General features: G+C 50.3%; 1 protein-coding gene across 2 annotated transcripts; it reads right to left on the bottom strand.

The window, feature by feature from the left end:
* Positions 1-4819: 4819 nt before the first annotated feature.
* Positions 4820-5963, bottom strand: LOC101034718 (glyceraldehyde-3-phosphate dehydrogenase-like). 2 transcript variants are annotated; one of them, XM_039479266.2, is made up of 2 exons: positions 5805-5963; positions 4820-5750 (listed from the first exon to the last, which is right to left on the bottom strand). In XM_039479266.2, exons 1-2 carry the CDS (start codon positions 5931-5933, stop codon positions 4929-4931), a joined length of 951 nt encoding a protein of 316 aa, XP_039335200.2. In that variant the 5' UTR covers positions 5934-5963; the 3' UTR covers positions 4820-4928. The 2 variants fall into 2 exon arrangements, with proteins under 2 accessions (XP_039335200.2, XP_039335197.2); XM_039479263.2 differs by having other exon boundaries at positions 4820-5963.
* Between the last annotated feature and the right edge of the window lie 9889 nt (positions 5964-15852).

Raw genomic sequence — 15852 nt, 5'->3', positions numbered from 1 at the left:
CGCGGGCCCCAGCACAGTGAAAAGGGAAAGCCTGCCCGCCCAAGGTGGAAAATGTGGCCGAAGGGAGGGCGAATGGGAGGCGGGCAGGGCAGGAGGCAGGGCTGGGGCTGAGATGAGGAAGGGCCTTGTGAGGCAGGCTCAGGGGTCTAGTGGCTCCTGGAAGGAGCCCTTGAAGGTCCAACTTCAAATATCCAGAGGCTGAAGGTGGCTTTCCTGCCATCCCACAAGGCCTGGAGCTGTTCAGTGAGTCTTGGCTGGTAAATGACAGTGTGAGTGGTGAGTGGGTCTGAGGATCCAGGTCACCCTAGACATTGCAGACCATGTGATTGGCTCATTGTGGAGTTGTGCAACATGGTGTCTCTGTGGTATCTGGGGCCTGGTGTCCGGACATTCGTGACTGTGCCCATTTGTGTGTGTCAGCGAGTGTCTGTGGACTGTGGTTCAGCCACTGACTGTGCACACGCTTGTGCGTGTGTGTGTGTGTGCGCGCGCATGCGTGCGTGTGGTGCAGGTGTCTGCCGTGATTGGGGCACTCCCCAGGTGCTGGAGGGCTGGTGAATATTAGTCCATAGATACAGCCTACCCCAATCCCATCCTCGGCACACCTGCCCCGGTGAGAACACCTGGAGGTGATTCTACATCTGGGCTTGCAGTAGTAACAGCAACAGGATCGTACCTGGCTGGAAGGTGCATCTCTGGGCACCAGGCCAAGCAGGCATTGGCTTTCCTGGAGCCTGGCCTGGGGAGGTGCAGAATGGGAGATCTGGAGTGGGAGTGGCTGGGTCTTAAGGCTCCTGAGGGTGACTGTGGGGATAGAAGTCCAGCAGCCCCCTCTCCCCGCCTCTCCAACCCACATCCAGCCCCACTCCAAATCTCCATTCCTCCATCCACCCATTTCTATCTTTCCATCTATCTGTCCATCCTCCTCTGCCTTTCGCTCCATCTGTTAGTCTATCCATTTGTCCGTCTGTCCTCCTCTGCCTTTTGGTCTGTTAGTCGATTCGTTTGTTTGTCCGTCCTCTGTCTTTCAGTCTATCTGTCAGTCTGTCCATTTGTCTGTCCGTTCTCCTCCGCCTTTTGGTCTGTCCGTGAGTCTATTCATTTGTCCTTCCATCTATCCGTTTGTCAGAATGTCCTCCTCCATCTCTCTGTCCATCTGTTAGTCTATCCGTTTGGCCTCCCATTGGCCACCTATCTGTCTCTGCTCCTCTCTGTCACCTGCCTGTTCCCTCAGGCACCTCATCCTTGAGTCGTCGGCCACAGGCTATATGATCAGGGGCTTCACTCTGGCCTCTCAATATCCCCTGTGGCCGCATCTTGGGCCTGCCCAATTCCTAATGCGTGGGCCTGCCTGGTGAGCTTCCGCCTCACTCCAGAGGGTGTCATCAACTGCTAAAACAGATCTGATGCTTCCTTGCCAGTCCTGGAATAATCACACCAACAGCTTTAGGTTCCCCTGCCAGTCCTGTTCCCAGACGGTCCTCTTGGCCCTCACCTGGACAAGGTTCCCCTCCTCCAGGGAGGACTCCCTGACCACCCACCCATGGGCTCTGTGGCCACCGCATGCTCTACTCACAGGTCTCAATCTGTCACAGCTGGGCTCAGCCTGGGGGAAACCCAGCTTTTCTCCCAAAAGGGATTACCCATGACACGAACCCAACCCGAACTTTTCCCATTCAGAATTCCAGCATGGTGCTGTGGCCCCCTCGGGAGGTTCTTCCTGTAGAAAACCAGGATCCCCACTCACCTTCCAAACACGGACTCAAAGCTCCTGCTTCCCAAAGCGCTGCTTCTCTGGGCCCCCTTCCATCCTCCCTTGCCTGGACAATGGGTGCGGGGCTGGGTCAGAGAGGACAGACCTCCAAGTGCCACTCAGAGCATCAGGGTGGGGAGGGGTAAGGGTGGGGTAATTAATCATGGAATGTGTGTCTGTGTGTGTGTGTGCAAGCATGTGTGGCATTTATTTATAGAACAAACATTACCTGAGCACTGGCAGGTGCCAAACACCATTACAGGCATTAGAGAGAGAGAGCAGTGAGCAAAACCAATGGCCCCTGCCCTCAGGAGGCAGATGTCCCAGCCAGGGACAGCTAGGAGGCTGTTGGGCCTGTGAGTGTCCGGGCGTGTGAGTGAGGGTGGTGAGAGCCTGTGGAGAAGGGGCCTGGACATGAACAGGGCCAGGTCTGAGTCAGGACATGGGTGTACAGACTCAAGTGTCTGTCTTTGGTGGATAGGAGTGTCCACTGGGGTCTGTGCCAAGGAGTTTATGTGTCTGTGCAGGCCCACAATTGACATGTGCCTATCAGCCTTTGGGAGGCTGTGTGGCAGCCACACCGGGCTGACTCCCAGGCTGCGGGGCTCTATTTTTAGCAGTGACAGCCTGTAAATCCCTGTACTCCCCTGCCCCCAGCCCACACCTGCTCAGGTGCCTAGCCTCTGGGGAGGGCCTGGCTGGCCTATCTGCAGAGAGAGCCCACGCTTCAAATGGAGCAGCCTCTGGCTCCCAGGTGCCCAGCGGGGGACTGAGCCTGGGGCCCTGCAGATCGATGGGGGTCCCAGCTCCCTGCCTCACACCTGCAGCCCTCCCTCCTGCCTCCCAGCGGAGCCCCGGTGCATGAGGTATAGCTCTAGAACCCTCTAGGGCTCTGCTGACCGACGGTGCCCAGTCTGATCACCCTGAGAAGTGGCCAGGCAGGGCTGGAGGTGAGAGGGGAGGAGGGAAGTGATCAAGGATGACCTCCCATCTTTCTTTTTTTTTGAGACTGGAGTTTTGCTTTGTCACCCAGGCTGGAGTGCAGTGGCACCATCTTGGCTCACTGCAACCCCCGCCACCCAGGTTCAAGTGATTCTCCCGCTTCAGCCTCCCGAGTAGCTGGGATTAGAGGCACCCAACATCATGCCCAGCTAATTTTTATGTTTTTAGTAGAGATGTGGTTTTGTCATGTTGGCCAGGCTGGTCTTTAACTCCTGATCTCACATGATCCACCTGCCGCAGTCTCCCAAAGTGCTGGGATTACAGGCGTGAGCCGCCAAGTCAGACTGACCTCCCATCTTATCAGATGTCTGACCCCTCCATTGGCCCCTCCTTCCACGGGGTCTTCTTTCCTGACTCCAAGTAGACCATCTAGGTAGGTGGAAACTGGGGCTGCCTGGGTGTCGCCCTCCCTGGCCTCTGACACTCCCTCACTCTCTCTATTGTGTGTCCCATTTACCTTATCTTCTCTTGCCCTCATCACTACTCTGAGTTATTTACAGTCGTGCGTTGATCTGTTACCAGGCATGATGCTAAGTGCTTTACCTGTGTGCTCTCCTTTAATCCTCACAACGACCCTGTGAGGTCAGCACTGCTATTCCACTAGAAGGCAGAAAGCTGCAGCTCAGAGGCATCCACGTCGCCCAGTGAGGAGGCGATAGAGTGGGGCTTCCTGCCCAGGTTCTGGAGAGCCCTTACCTGTACAGCAGCCTTGGGATCACGCTCTGCTGTTCTCCTCCCAGCCATAGTCTCGGTGGGAGCTGGGCTGTGTCCTCGAGGGGTGTGGACTGTGGACATTGTTCACAGGAACCAGAGGCATCACGCTTTAGGATGCTACCAGCAACACCTGAATCGGCTCAACATTTGTGGAGGTGATGTTGCCCTGATGTACTGACTTTTGTTTTATAATAATTAAAATATTTTGGGAGGCCTAGGTGGGCAGATTGCAAGGTCAGGAGATTGAGACCATCCTGGCTAACATGGTGAAACCCTGTCTCTACTAAAAATACAAAAAAAAAAAAAAATTAGCTGGGTGTGGTGGCAGGTACCTGTAGTCTCAGCTACTCAGGAGGCTGAGGCAGGAGAATCGCTTGAACCTGGGAGGTGAGAGGTTGCAGTGAGCAGAGATCGCAACACTGCACTCCAGCTTGGCGACAGATTGAGACTCCATCTAAAAAAAAAAAAATCTTTATTTAGTTTTATTTAATGTATTCTAGAAACGATCTAATTTGGTTCTTTTGGAGAGGTAAACTTCTTTTAAAAATGTAAGTTTTGACTGGGCATGGTGGCTCATGCCTGTAATCCCAGCACTTTGGGAGGCCGAGGCAGGTGGATCACCTGAGGTCAGGAGTTAGAGATCAGCCTGGCCAACCCCATCTCTACTAAAAATATAAAAGTTAGCTGGGCATGGTGGTGGACGCCTGTAACCCTAGCTACCAGGGAGGCTGAGGCAGGAGAATTGATTGAACCCAGTAGGTAGAGGTTGCAGTGAGCCAACATAATGCCATTGCACACCAGCCTGGATGACAGAGTGAGACTCCATCTCAAAAAAAAAAAAAAAAAAAAGTTTTGCTTTTAATTAAAAATAAAGTCTTAGTTCAGAAAACTCAGGATGCACAAAACTGTTCAGAGTGTTGCTTTAGCATTTTATCATTACTGCATCAGTAATATTCACCACACTCTGCTAGATGTTCATTGATTAGTGTTGGAATCAAATTCTGCTCTAAATGTGTGTGAATACATTGGAGAAGCTTTGTGTTTTCACTGTGAAATGCAATTGTGTCTTGTTTTTTTCTTTTTTTTTTTTTTGAGACAGTCTCGCCTGTCACCCAGGATGGAGTGCAGTGGTGCGATCTCAGCTCACCGCAACATCTGTCTCCCGGGTTCTAGTGATTCTCCTGCCTCAGCCTCCTGAGTAGCTGGGATTATAGGCATGGGCCACCACACACGACTAATTTTTGTTTTTGTTTTTTCTTTTTTGGCTGAGCACAGGGGACTTTACTGATGGTACACGACAAGGTGGGGCTCCCTAGGCCCCTCCCTCGTCAAGGGATCTGCATGGAAACTGTGAGGAGGGGCGATCAGTGTGGTGGGGGACTCAGTGTGGCAGGGACTCCCCAGCAGTGAGGGCCTCTCTTCCTCTCGTGCTCTCGCTGGGGCTGGTGGTCCAGGGATCTTACTCCTTGGAGGCCATGTGGGACATGAGGTCCACCGCCCTGTTGCTGTAGCCAAATTCATTGTCATACCAGGAAATGAGCTTGATGAAGTGGTTGTTGAGGGCAATGCCAGCCCCAGCATCGAAGGTGGAAGAATGGGTGTCGCTGTTGAAGTCGGAAGACACCACCTGGTGCTCAGTGTAGCCCAGGATGCCCTTGAGGGGGCCTTCCGATGCCTGCTTCACCACCTTCTTGATGTCATCATATTTGGCAGGTTTTTCCAGGTGGCAGGTCAGGTCCACCACTGACACATTGGCAGTGGGGACACGGAAGGCCATGCCAGTGAGCTTCCCATTCAGCTCAGGGATGACTTTACCCACGGCCTTGGCAGTGCCAGTAGAGGCAGGGATGATGTTCTGGAGAGCCCCACGGCCATCATGCCACAATTTCCCAGAGGGGCCATCCACGGTCTTCCGGGTGGCAGTGATGGTGTGGACAGTGTTCATGAGTCCTTCCACGATACCAAAGTTGTCATGGATGATCTTGGCCAGGGGCGCTAAGCAGTTGGTGGTGCAGGAGGCATTGCTGACGATCTTGCTGTTGTCATAATTCTCATGGTTCACCTCCATCACGAACATGGGGGCATCAGCAGAGGGGGCAGAGATGATGACCCTTTCAGCTCCCCCCTGCAAGTAAGCCCCAGCCTTCTCCATAGTGGTGAAGACGCCAGTGGACTCCACCATGTACTCAGCTCCAGCATTGCCCCACTTGATTTTGGAGGGATCTTGCTCTTGGAAGATGGTGATGGGATTTCCATTGATGACAAGCTTCCTGTTCTCAGCCTTGACAGTGCCATGGAATTTGCCGTGGGTGGAATCATACTGGAACACGTAGACCATGTAGTTGAGGTCAATGAAAGGATCATTGATGGTAACAATATCCACTTTACCAGAGTTAAAAGCAGCCCTGGTGACCAGGCGCCCAATACGACCAAATCCGTTGACTCCGACCTTCACCTTCACCATGGTGTCTCAGGGATGTGGCTGGCGATTGGAGACAAGATGCGGCTGTCTGTGGAACAGGAGAAGCAGAGAGCCCAATTTTTGTATTTTTAGTAGAGACGGGGTTTCACCATCTTGGTCAGACTGATTTCGAACTCCTGATCTCATGATTCACCTGCCTCGGCCTCCCAAAGTGCTGGGATTACAGGCGTGAGCCACCACGCCCGGCCGAGATAGTCTTGCTGTGTCGTCCAACCTGGAGTGCAGTGGTGTGAACTCAGCTCACTGCAACCTCCACTTCCTGGGTTCCAGTGATTTTTCTGCCTCTGCCTCCGGAGTAGCTAGATCTACAGCCATGTGCCATCGCACCCAGCTAGTTTTTGTATTTTTAGTAGAGACAGTTTCGCCATGTTGGCCAGGGTGGTCTTGACTTCCTGACCTCAAGTGATCCATCCGCCTCAGCCTCCAAAAGTGTTAGGATTACAGAGATGAGCCACTGTACCCAGCCACAGTTGTGTCTTAAATAAGAAGGTACCTAGAAGCCAAATTAAAGTAATAATAATGACTTTTTTTTTTTTTTTTGAGACAGAGTTTCGCTCTTGTTACCCAGGCTGGAGTGCAATGGCACTATCTCGGCTCACCGCAACCTCCGCCTCCTGGGTTCAAGCAATTCTCCTGCCTCAGCCTCCTGAGTAGCTGGGATTACAGGCACACGCCACCATGCCCAGCTAATTTTTTGTATTTTTAGTAGAGACGGGGTTTCACCACGTTGACCAGGATGGTCGCGATCTCTTGACCTCGTGATCCACCCACCTCGGCCTCCCAAAGTGCTGGGATTACAGGCTTGAGCCACCGCGCCCGGCAACTTCTTTTTTAAAAAATGTGTTTTATTGGCCGGGCGCGGTGGCTCAAGCCTGTAATCCCAGCACTTTGGGAGGCCGAGGTGGGTGGATCACGAGGTCAAGAGATCGCGACCATCCTGGTCAACGTGGTGAAACCCCGTCTCTACTAAAAATACAAAAAATTAGCTGGGCATGGTGGCGTGTGCCTGTAATCCCAGCTACTCAGGAGGCTGAGGCAGGAGAATTGCCTGAACCCAGGAGGCGGAGGTTGCGGTGAGCCGAGATCGCACCATTGCACTCCAGCCTGGGTAACAAGAGCGAAACTCCATCTCAAAAAAAAAAAAAAAAAAAGTGTTTTATTGCTTCCTTTTCCTCTGTGCACACCCTGGATTGAGTTAGGGGTGCAGAGAAGGAGGAGGGAGCAGTAAACACATGTGGGGTCGAGGCTGTAGCCGTGGAAGATGCTGGTGGCCACGGGATCCCAGCCACCTCCCAGCCTCTGGTCCCTCCCCTGCTGTAGAACCTGCAGTGGCTCCCTGCAGACGCTTCCCAGGGCAGCTCCGAGCCGTCTGTCCTGCATGCAGCCTTGCCTGCACTGCTTCCCTCTCCTCCCCGCCACGAGCACCCTCTCACCCAGACAGATGCTCGTTCCTGCTCTACCTGCAGCCTCTGCTCTTGCTGCCCACCCGCCCCAAGCTGAGTCGCCTTACCCACTTAATTTCGTTGTCTGCAGAATGTCCCCACGGGCTAGGTTTTCTTATGTATTTTTTATTTTTTATTTTTATTTTAAGGAATGAGGAAACTGAGCTCAGAAGAGGGCAGCAACTTGTCCCAGGTCACACAGCTAGAAAAGAGCACAAGTGAGATTCCAAAGCAGGCTCACCTGACTCCAGTGTGCCATGCAGTGCAGCTGCCTTTCACAGATCCTTACTGAGTGTAACTCAGCGCCAAGCCCTGTGCTAAGGACTGGAGACAGACTGTTAGGGGACAGGGAGAATGGATATGCTCTTGAATGCACACACAGAGACACACACACACCCCCACAGATACACACACACCCATACACACCCACAGACACATACACACAGACAAATATACAAATACACAGACACACACACAGACACACCCACAGACACATACACACACAATACACACATACACACACCCACACACAGACACAGACACACACACAGACATACACACACACATAGACAAATACAGATACACACAGACATACACACAGACACACACAAAGACATACACACACACACAGAGACACACACAGACACACACAGACATGCACCCAGACACACACACACACACACACACACAGGCACACACAGGCACACACAGACACATGCAGACACACAGACACGCACCCAGACACACACACACACACACACACACACGCACGGTTCTGATACCTCCCCGCTGGCAGGTGGTGGGACGTCCTTTGGTCCTCTCTGCCCTTTTCCTCTCAGTTTCAATGGGAGGGAAAGCAGACAGGGAGGAGGTGGTAGGTGCTGAATTGCTCACTTCCCAGTCTTAAAATCTTCACACTTGTCACTTAGACCCCCAGTTGGTCCCTTTCAAGAAAAGAACTCTATTTCCCTTTAAAAGAAGGGGAGCGTACGAAAGAGAAAAACATTTTGTTCTGCAGTTTCAAGTTGTCATTTGGGGCAATTTGTTCCTTTTCTTCCCTATATCTGTCTCCCTCTTCCCTCACCTTCAACCCAGACTGGTCCTAAGACCACACAGAGCATCACATCCGCCCATCCTTCCCTGCTCCAGCTTTCTCCAAATCCCAGAGTCCGGTGCTGAGTCACTAGACTGCAGCTGGGGAGTGACACATGCGAGGGTTTCTTCTCTGTGACACTTGGGGGTTGGGAGGGAAGTCAGGAGTCCTTGGCTAGCCCGAGACTTAGATCGGATCTCCTTTACTGTCCCCTATTTTTGTTGAAAGGTTGGCTTGTTTGTGGACAGAAAGCTCTCTGAGGGCACAGAGCTTATCTGTCTGGCTTACAGGTTTATAAGCTTTTAAAATGAAAACCACCCTGGGCCTTGACATGCACCCTTTTGAAGGCCCTGCCCAAAGTGCATGAAACATAATAAAATGCAGACTGATCCCACGTTAAATGTAATTTTATGGTTAAATTTTTCAAAAGAGTTTCAACTAATTCTGATTGTGACATTATCCAACTACAGTTCATTTGTTTAAGACTGACTCTAGGCCGGGTGCGGTGGCTCACGCCTGTAATCCGAGCAGTTTGGGAGGCCGAGGTGGGCGGATCACCTGAGGTCAGGAGTTGGAGACCAGGCTAACCAACATGGAGAAACCCCGTCTCTACTAAAAATACAAAATTTGTCGGGTGTGGTGGCGTATGCTTATAATCCTAGCTACTTGGGAGGCTGAGGCAGAAGAATTGCTTGAAACCTGGGAGGTGGAGGTTGCGGTGAGCTGAGATTGTGCCATTGCACTCCAGCCTGGGCAACAAGAGTGAAACTCCATCTTTAAAAAACAACAACAAAAAATTGACTCTAATTTCTAAATCCTTTTTTGAGACAGAGTCTCACTCTGTCACCCAGGCCCAGGCTGGAGTGCAGTGGCACGATCTCGGCTCACCTCCCAGGTTAGATTTTCCTGCCTCAACCTCCCGAGTAGGTGGGATTGCAGGCGCCCACCACCACGCCTGGCTAATTTTTGTATTTTTAGTAGACACAGGGTTTCGCCATGTTTGCCAGGCTGGTCTTGAACTCCTGACCTCAGGTGATCTGCCTGCCTTGGCTTCCCAAAGTGCTGAGATGATAGGCATGAGCCTATAATCTATGTATAATCTATAATTAGAGCCACGCCAGGCTCTAATTTCTTAACCAGCATCATGCATACTTGAGACTTCTTTGAAAGGAGAACATCTAAACCAAGCAACAGATTTAAAATGTAATGAAATGTTCCTGATTTCCAGGCTTTCCAATTAATGAGATTGTCATACAATTATGGTTTATTGACATTAAATGACATAATTTTCATTTCTATTTGTTTTTGAGACAATTCTTGCTCTTGTTGCCCAGGCTGCGGTGCAATGGTGCCATCTCTGCTCACTGCAACCTCCACCTCCCAGGTCAAGCGATTCTCCTGCCTCAGCCTCCAGAGTAGCTGGGATTACTGGTGACTGCCACCACGCCCAGCTATTTTTTTTTTTTTTTTTTTTTTGTATTTTTAGTAGAGACGGGGTTTCACCGTGTTAGCCAGGCTGGTCTCGTTCTGACCTCAGGTAATCCACCAGCCAGGGCTCCCAAAGTGCTGGGATTACAGGCATGAGCCACTGTGCTTTCTGGTCTTTTAAAAATATTTTGGGTTGGTTGTGGTGGCTCACGCCATTGCACTCCAGCCTGGGCAACAAGAGTGAAACTCCATCTCAAAAAAAAAAAAAAAAAAAGTAATAATAATTTGAAGCCAATATATCCTCTCCCACCCTCCAGGTCTCAAACCTTTTTGCAGGACCATGAAATTTTCATAGGCCCCAGACACTGCCTATGTGACTTAAAGGGCAAACAACCTGGGCCAGAGTGGCTCCTTGGATATTGTTGAAGAGAAGTGATTGAGAGAGAGAGAGAAATATAAATGATTTGGAAACATGAAAAAAAAAAAAAAAAAAAAAGCTAACATCTCTGGCTGGTTTCGGTGGCTCACACCTATAATCCCAGCACTTTGGGAGGCCAATGTGGGTGGATCACAAGGTCAGAAGTTCAAGACCAGCCTGACCAACATGGCGAAACCCCATCTCTACCAAAAAAACCCCACAAAACTTAGCCGGGCATGGTGGCAGGTACCTGTAGTCCCAGCTAGTCAGGAGCTGAGGCAGGAGAATCACTTGAACCCGGGAGGTGGAGGTTGCAGTGAAAAGGCATGGGGCCACTGCACTCCAGCCTGGGCAACAGAGGGAGACTCCATCTCAAAAAAAAGAAGCTAACATCTCTCATCAAACAAATAGACAAATGACTGTGGAATAAAATAAGTAAAACAAATGAATGAATGACTAAATGAATGGATGAATGAATTTTAAGTGCTAGGTTGGGGAAGGAACCGCCCTGGAGGCCAGGTGTGCTGGCTCATCCCTGCAATCCCAGCAATTTGGGAAGCTGAGACGGGAGGATCGCTTGAGGCCAGAAGTTTCAGACCAGCCTGGGCAACACAGCGAGACCCCCATCTCTACAAAAATTTTTTTTAAAAAGTAGGTATGGTGCCACATACCTGTAGTCCCAGCTATTCAGGAGGCTGGCAGGAGGATTGCTTAAGCCTAGGAGTTTGAGACTGCGGTGAACCATGATCATGTCACTACACTCCAGCATGGGTGACAGACTTCCATTCTGTCTCTTAAAAAAAAAAAAACGAGAGCTGCACTGCATCCCAGAGCCCAGGGACCTTCCACTACCTGGTAGGGAAGACACAGAAAGGTCAGAGAACTGTGGAAGGAGGGGCCCAGGGGAGTCAGAAGGGCTTTTCCCCAGAGGACTGAAGGATAGAGAAGGCTGAGCCAAAGGGAAGGAGGAATGGTGGGGGTGGTTTGTGAGTTTTTGTTTTAGGAGGCTTGCTCTCTCCCCTGTCCCTAAACTCCGCTCCTCCTGGAGTGTATGTGAAGCATGGGAAGTCCCAGCCCCTAGGGTGGTACGTGGCATACCATCTATGGCAATAAATAGTGGTTGATTGAATGGATGGAATCAGTCACTGTTTAATTCAGGCTACAGTGAACTAATTACTCCCCTTTCCTACCCCAACATACACCCCACAAACAACAACAGGTGACTCTCTCAGGGCTGCCATGGAGAGCTGTATAGACTGTCCACTGTACAACTCCAGGAAGCACTATTTTCCTAGACTGTCACGGAAGTGATGCCCCCTGAAGCTGTGGGACGCGGTGTGGCTGCAAAACGCTGTTTCTTCCTCTTCTAAACTCAAGTGAACTTAATCCGCATGAAGCGTGGGAGGGCTCAGGGCGCAGGGATCTCCCATCTCTGACCCTGCAGGGTTTTCCCTCCCTTCCCCTCCAGTTCTCACCACCCTTTCCTCTGTTCCTTTCCAACTTGGGCTTGAGGCAACTTAGCCAGATCTGGCTAATTACTCTGTCCCTTGACTTTAGCGCCTGGAACTTGCTTGCAGGATGATCTCAGCCATGTCTCAGAACCCCTCAGGGTCTCAGTTTTCCCATATGAGAAATAGGTAAACATGTAGGGAGCAATTCTTGATCATCCTCCTTGGCTTGCAGGGAACATATCGGAGTAAAATGTTGAAGAAATGCATCCCTATGGAGCCTGGCAGTCTTGAGGGGACAAGTCCCAATGTCCTGTCGAGTCCTGCCTGGCCCTCCTTACCCTTGGGACCTACACTCTGCTTCATGGAAGGAATTGTGCTGGCCCTGTCTGAGACCTCACTGACGACACTCACTGTGTGCCACTGAGCAAGCCACAGTCCTGCTGGGGCCTCAGTTTCCTTTTCTGTAACATGGGAACTTAGGCCAGATCAGCAAGTGTCAAAAGCTAGACCAATAAAAAAATAAAAAGAGAGGAGAACAGGTTTTAGAATAAAGTATAATCAGTTGGGTGTGGTGGCTCATGCCTGTAATCCCAGCACTTTGGGAGGCTGGCACGGGTGGATCACCTGAGGTCAAGAGTTCAAGACCAGCTTGGCCAACATAGTGAAACCCTGTCTTGACTAAAAATACAAAAATTAACTGGGTGTGGTGGGGGGTGCCTTTGAGGTGGGAGAATTGCTTGAACTGGGGGGCAGAGGTTGCAGTGAGCTGAGACCATGCCACTGCACTCCAGCCTGGGCAACAGAGTGAGACTTCCATCTCAAAAAAAAGGAAAAAAAGGCTGGGCATGGTGGCTCACACCTATAATCCCACTCTTTGGAAGGCTGAGGTGGGTGGTGAGGAGTTTGAGACCAGCCTGACCAACATGGTAAAACCCTGTCTCTACTAAAAATACAAAAAATTACCCAGGCGTGGTAGTGTGTGCCTGTAATCCCAGCTACTCGGGAGGCTGAGGCAGGAGAATTGCTTGAACCTGGAGGCAGAGGTTGCAGTGAGCTGAGATCGCGACACCGCACTCCAGCCTGGACGACAGGATAAGACTTGGTCTCAAAAAAAAAAAAAAAAAAAATCTAGACTGAGTCTTTCATGGCCTTTTCTTTTTTGAGTTAATTAAAAAAAATGTTGTCTTTCTTTTTTCTGAGTACAAACATCATTCATGCTCGTAAAAATTCAAACACTTCCAAAATAGGTAATGCGCCGAGGGGAAAGCAACCCCGAGACTCACTGCTAACTCCCTGCTAGCGTTTTTTTGGGTAACTTAGTTCTGACATCATTTCAAATTTACCAAAAATTTGCAACAGTAGCACAGAGACTCTGGCATAACTTTTTCACAGATATACTAATTGTTTACATTTTAGCCCTTTTATTTGTCTTTATATGTGTGTATGCGTGTGAATGTGTATGTGCGTATGTGTAATTTTTTCCCGAAATTTCCCAATTAAGAGTCGGTTGCAGACATTGTGCCCTTTTACCTCTAAATACTTCAGGGTGTATTTCCTAAGAACAAGGACGCTCTCTTACAAATGTCCTTACGTAACTCCTGCACGGTGACACCGGGAAACTCAGCATTGATACAATACTATTATCTAATCCACAGCCCATGTTCAAGTTCACCTGTGTCGTGCTTTTTTCCACAGGTTTCCAACAAAAGTTCTGAAATGTCCTGAACATTCAGGGCAATATCATGAGTTTTTCTTAAAGCCAACATGTATAAAGGATTATGCTTTATTTATTTATTTATTTTGAGATGGAGTCTCTCTCTGTCATCCAGGCTGGAGTGCAATGGCACAATCTCAGCTCACTGCAACCTCTGCCTCTCAGGTTCAAGCAATTCTTCTACCTCAGCCTCCTGAGTAGCTGGGATTACAGGCACCCGCCATCATATCTAGCTAATTTTTTCGTATTTTTAGTAGAGACTAAAATTTGGCCAGGCTGGTCTCAAACTCCTGACCTTGTGATCCTCCCGCCTTGGCCTCCCAAAGTACCGGGATTATAGGCATGAGCCACTGCACCCAGCCAATTATGCTTTATTCTAAAACCTGCTCTCCTCTCTTTTTATCTTTTATTGGTCTTTAAGATGTCTCTTCTCTCTTTTTAGATGAAATGATGGTGCCAGGAGAAAGTGATTTGTTAGGCTTAGCTCACACCTGTAGTCCTAGCCTTTTGGGAGGCTGAGGTAGGAGGATCACTTGAGGCCAGGAGTTCGAGACCAGCCTGGCAACAAAAAATAAATAAATAACTTAGCCAGGTGTAGTGGCATGCACCTGTAGTCCCGGCTACTTGGGAGGCTGAGGTGACAGGATTGCTTGAGCCTTAAGAGGCAGAGGTTGCAATCTGAGATTGCAGTGATGCAATCTCAGCACTCTAGCCTGAGTGATAGAGTAACACCCTGTCTCAGAAAAAAAAAAAAAGTGGTTTATTATTTCTCTGATATTCTTACTTGGCAAATAAAAACTGGGTGGTCGTATGTTAGTCCACAGACTTCTTTTGCAGAGATGCCACTGCGTGGCCCCCTACTCCTTCGGTCTCTGATTCTGGGTGGGACCCTTGCCTGAGGAGGGTTTCCTGTGCCCTGTTGAGAGTACAGCCACTCTAATGCTGGGGTCGGGGCTGGGATAGGCAGACACAGGCCCTGCTCAAGGAGCAAAGGGTTTCTCACCCAGCAGAGGGGACCTTATCTTTTATTTATTTGTTTGTTTTTTTAGATGGAGTCTTGCTCTGTTGCCCAGGCTGGAGTGCGGTGGCCTGATCTCGGCCCACTGCAACCTCCGCCTCCTGGGTTCAAGTGATTCTCCCACCTCAGTTTCCTGAGTAGTTGGTACTACAGGCATGCACCGTCATGCCCAGCTATTTTTGTATTTTTAGTAGAGACAAGGTTTCATCACGTTGGCCAGGCTGGTCTCGAACTCCTGACTTCAGGTGATGCTCTTGCCTCAGCCTGCCAAAGTGCTGGGATTATAGGCATGATCCACCGTGCCCAGCCCACCTTTATTTTTTCCAGACTCTCTGGCCTCTGTCTGGAACCTTCCTGGCCTTGTGAGTCTCACCCAGAGGCAGACTCTAGACACGAGGCCTCACTTTCCGAGGCTTGTGACCTGGCTCAGCCAATAAGATACATGCATTCAGCAACCCTGACTCTTAAGCAGAGGATACAAAGCAGAGATGGAGTGCATCTGCCCCAAGGGGAGGCAGCAGCAGCAGCAGGAGGGGCAGTGGGGCTGGAGGGCCAGTCCTCAGGTCAGTAACTCAGTTGTCCTCTCAGGTCTGTCGTCAGGTGTGATCTGGGTGGGGTTTTGGCTTCCATCCAGTCCCCCCTAGTTGCTGTGAGCCTGGCTCTCCAGCCAGCCCAAGAAGTCCATGAGTTAGTTCTCAGTTGCTCTCAACCAAGAACTCTGACCAGTACGTACAAAGAAGTCAGTATGCATGGGGATAGCAAGGAAGGAGGGCCTGGAGTGTGGACGTATCTGGACTTGATGAGCTGTGATTCTGAGGCATGGGCAGCTGTGGAGGAATCTCGCTGCGTTGTCTGAAATGTGGATGGGACACCTGTCTAGGTGCTAGGTGAAGAAGCCCAGACAAGGAGTGCTGTGGGTAAGGGGTAGGAGGGATCTAAGAGAGGAGAGCCTGGAGCTAGGGACGGGAAGAGGGAGATGGATTCAGGAAGGAGAGGAAGGTGGCATTGCAAGAGGAGATAGCCAGGTTGGGTCACATGGTTCCACATGCTTAAAATATTCCTCCCCTCCCCTTCCCTTCCCTCTTCTTAGAGGGGGTCTTACTCTGTCACCAGGCTGGAGTGCAGTTGTATAGTCTCAGCTCATTGCAACCTTCACCTCTCAGGTTCAAGAGATTCTTCTGCCTCAGCCTCCCAAGTAGCTGGGACTACAGGTGCGTACCACCACACCCAGCTAATTTTTTTTTTTTTGTATTTTTAGTAAAGACAGGGTTTCACCATGTTGACCAGGCTGGTCTCCAACTCCTGACCTCAGGTGATTTGCCTGCCTAGGCCTCCCA

This window comes from Saimiri boliviensis, chromosome 1 (assembly GCF_048565385.1).
Source record: "Saimiri boliviensis isolate mSaiBol1 chromosome 1, mSaiBol1.pri, whole genome shotgun sequence".
In the NCBI taxonomy this organism is placed as follows: Eukaryota; Metazoa; Chordata; class Mammalia; order Primates; family Cebidae; genus Saimiri; species Saimiri boliviensis.
Note: the sequence above shows the minus strand (reverse complement) of the source record. Positions and strands in the feature narration are given on the sequence as shown.

Bases quoted from the DNA above. Each gene is read 5' to 3' on its own strand.
- LOC101034718 (XM_039479263.2), bottom strand. From the start codon at position 5,933: ATGGTGAAGGTGAAGGTCGGAGTCAACGGATTTGGTCGTATTGGGCGC.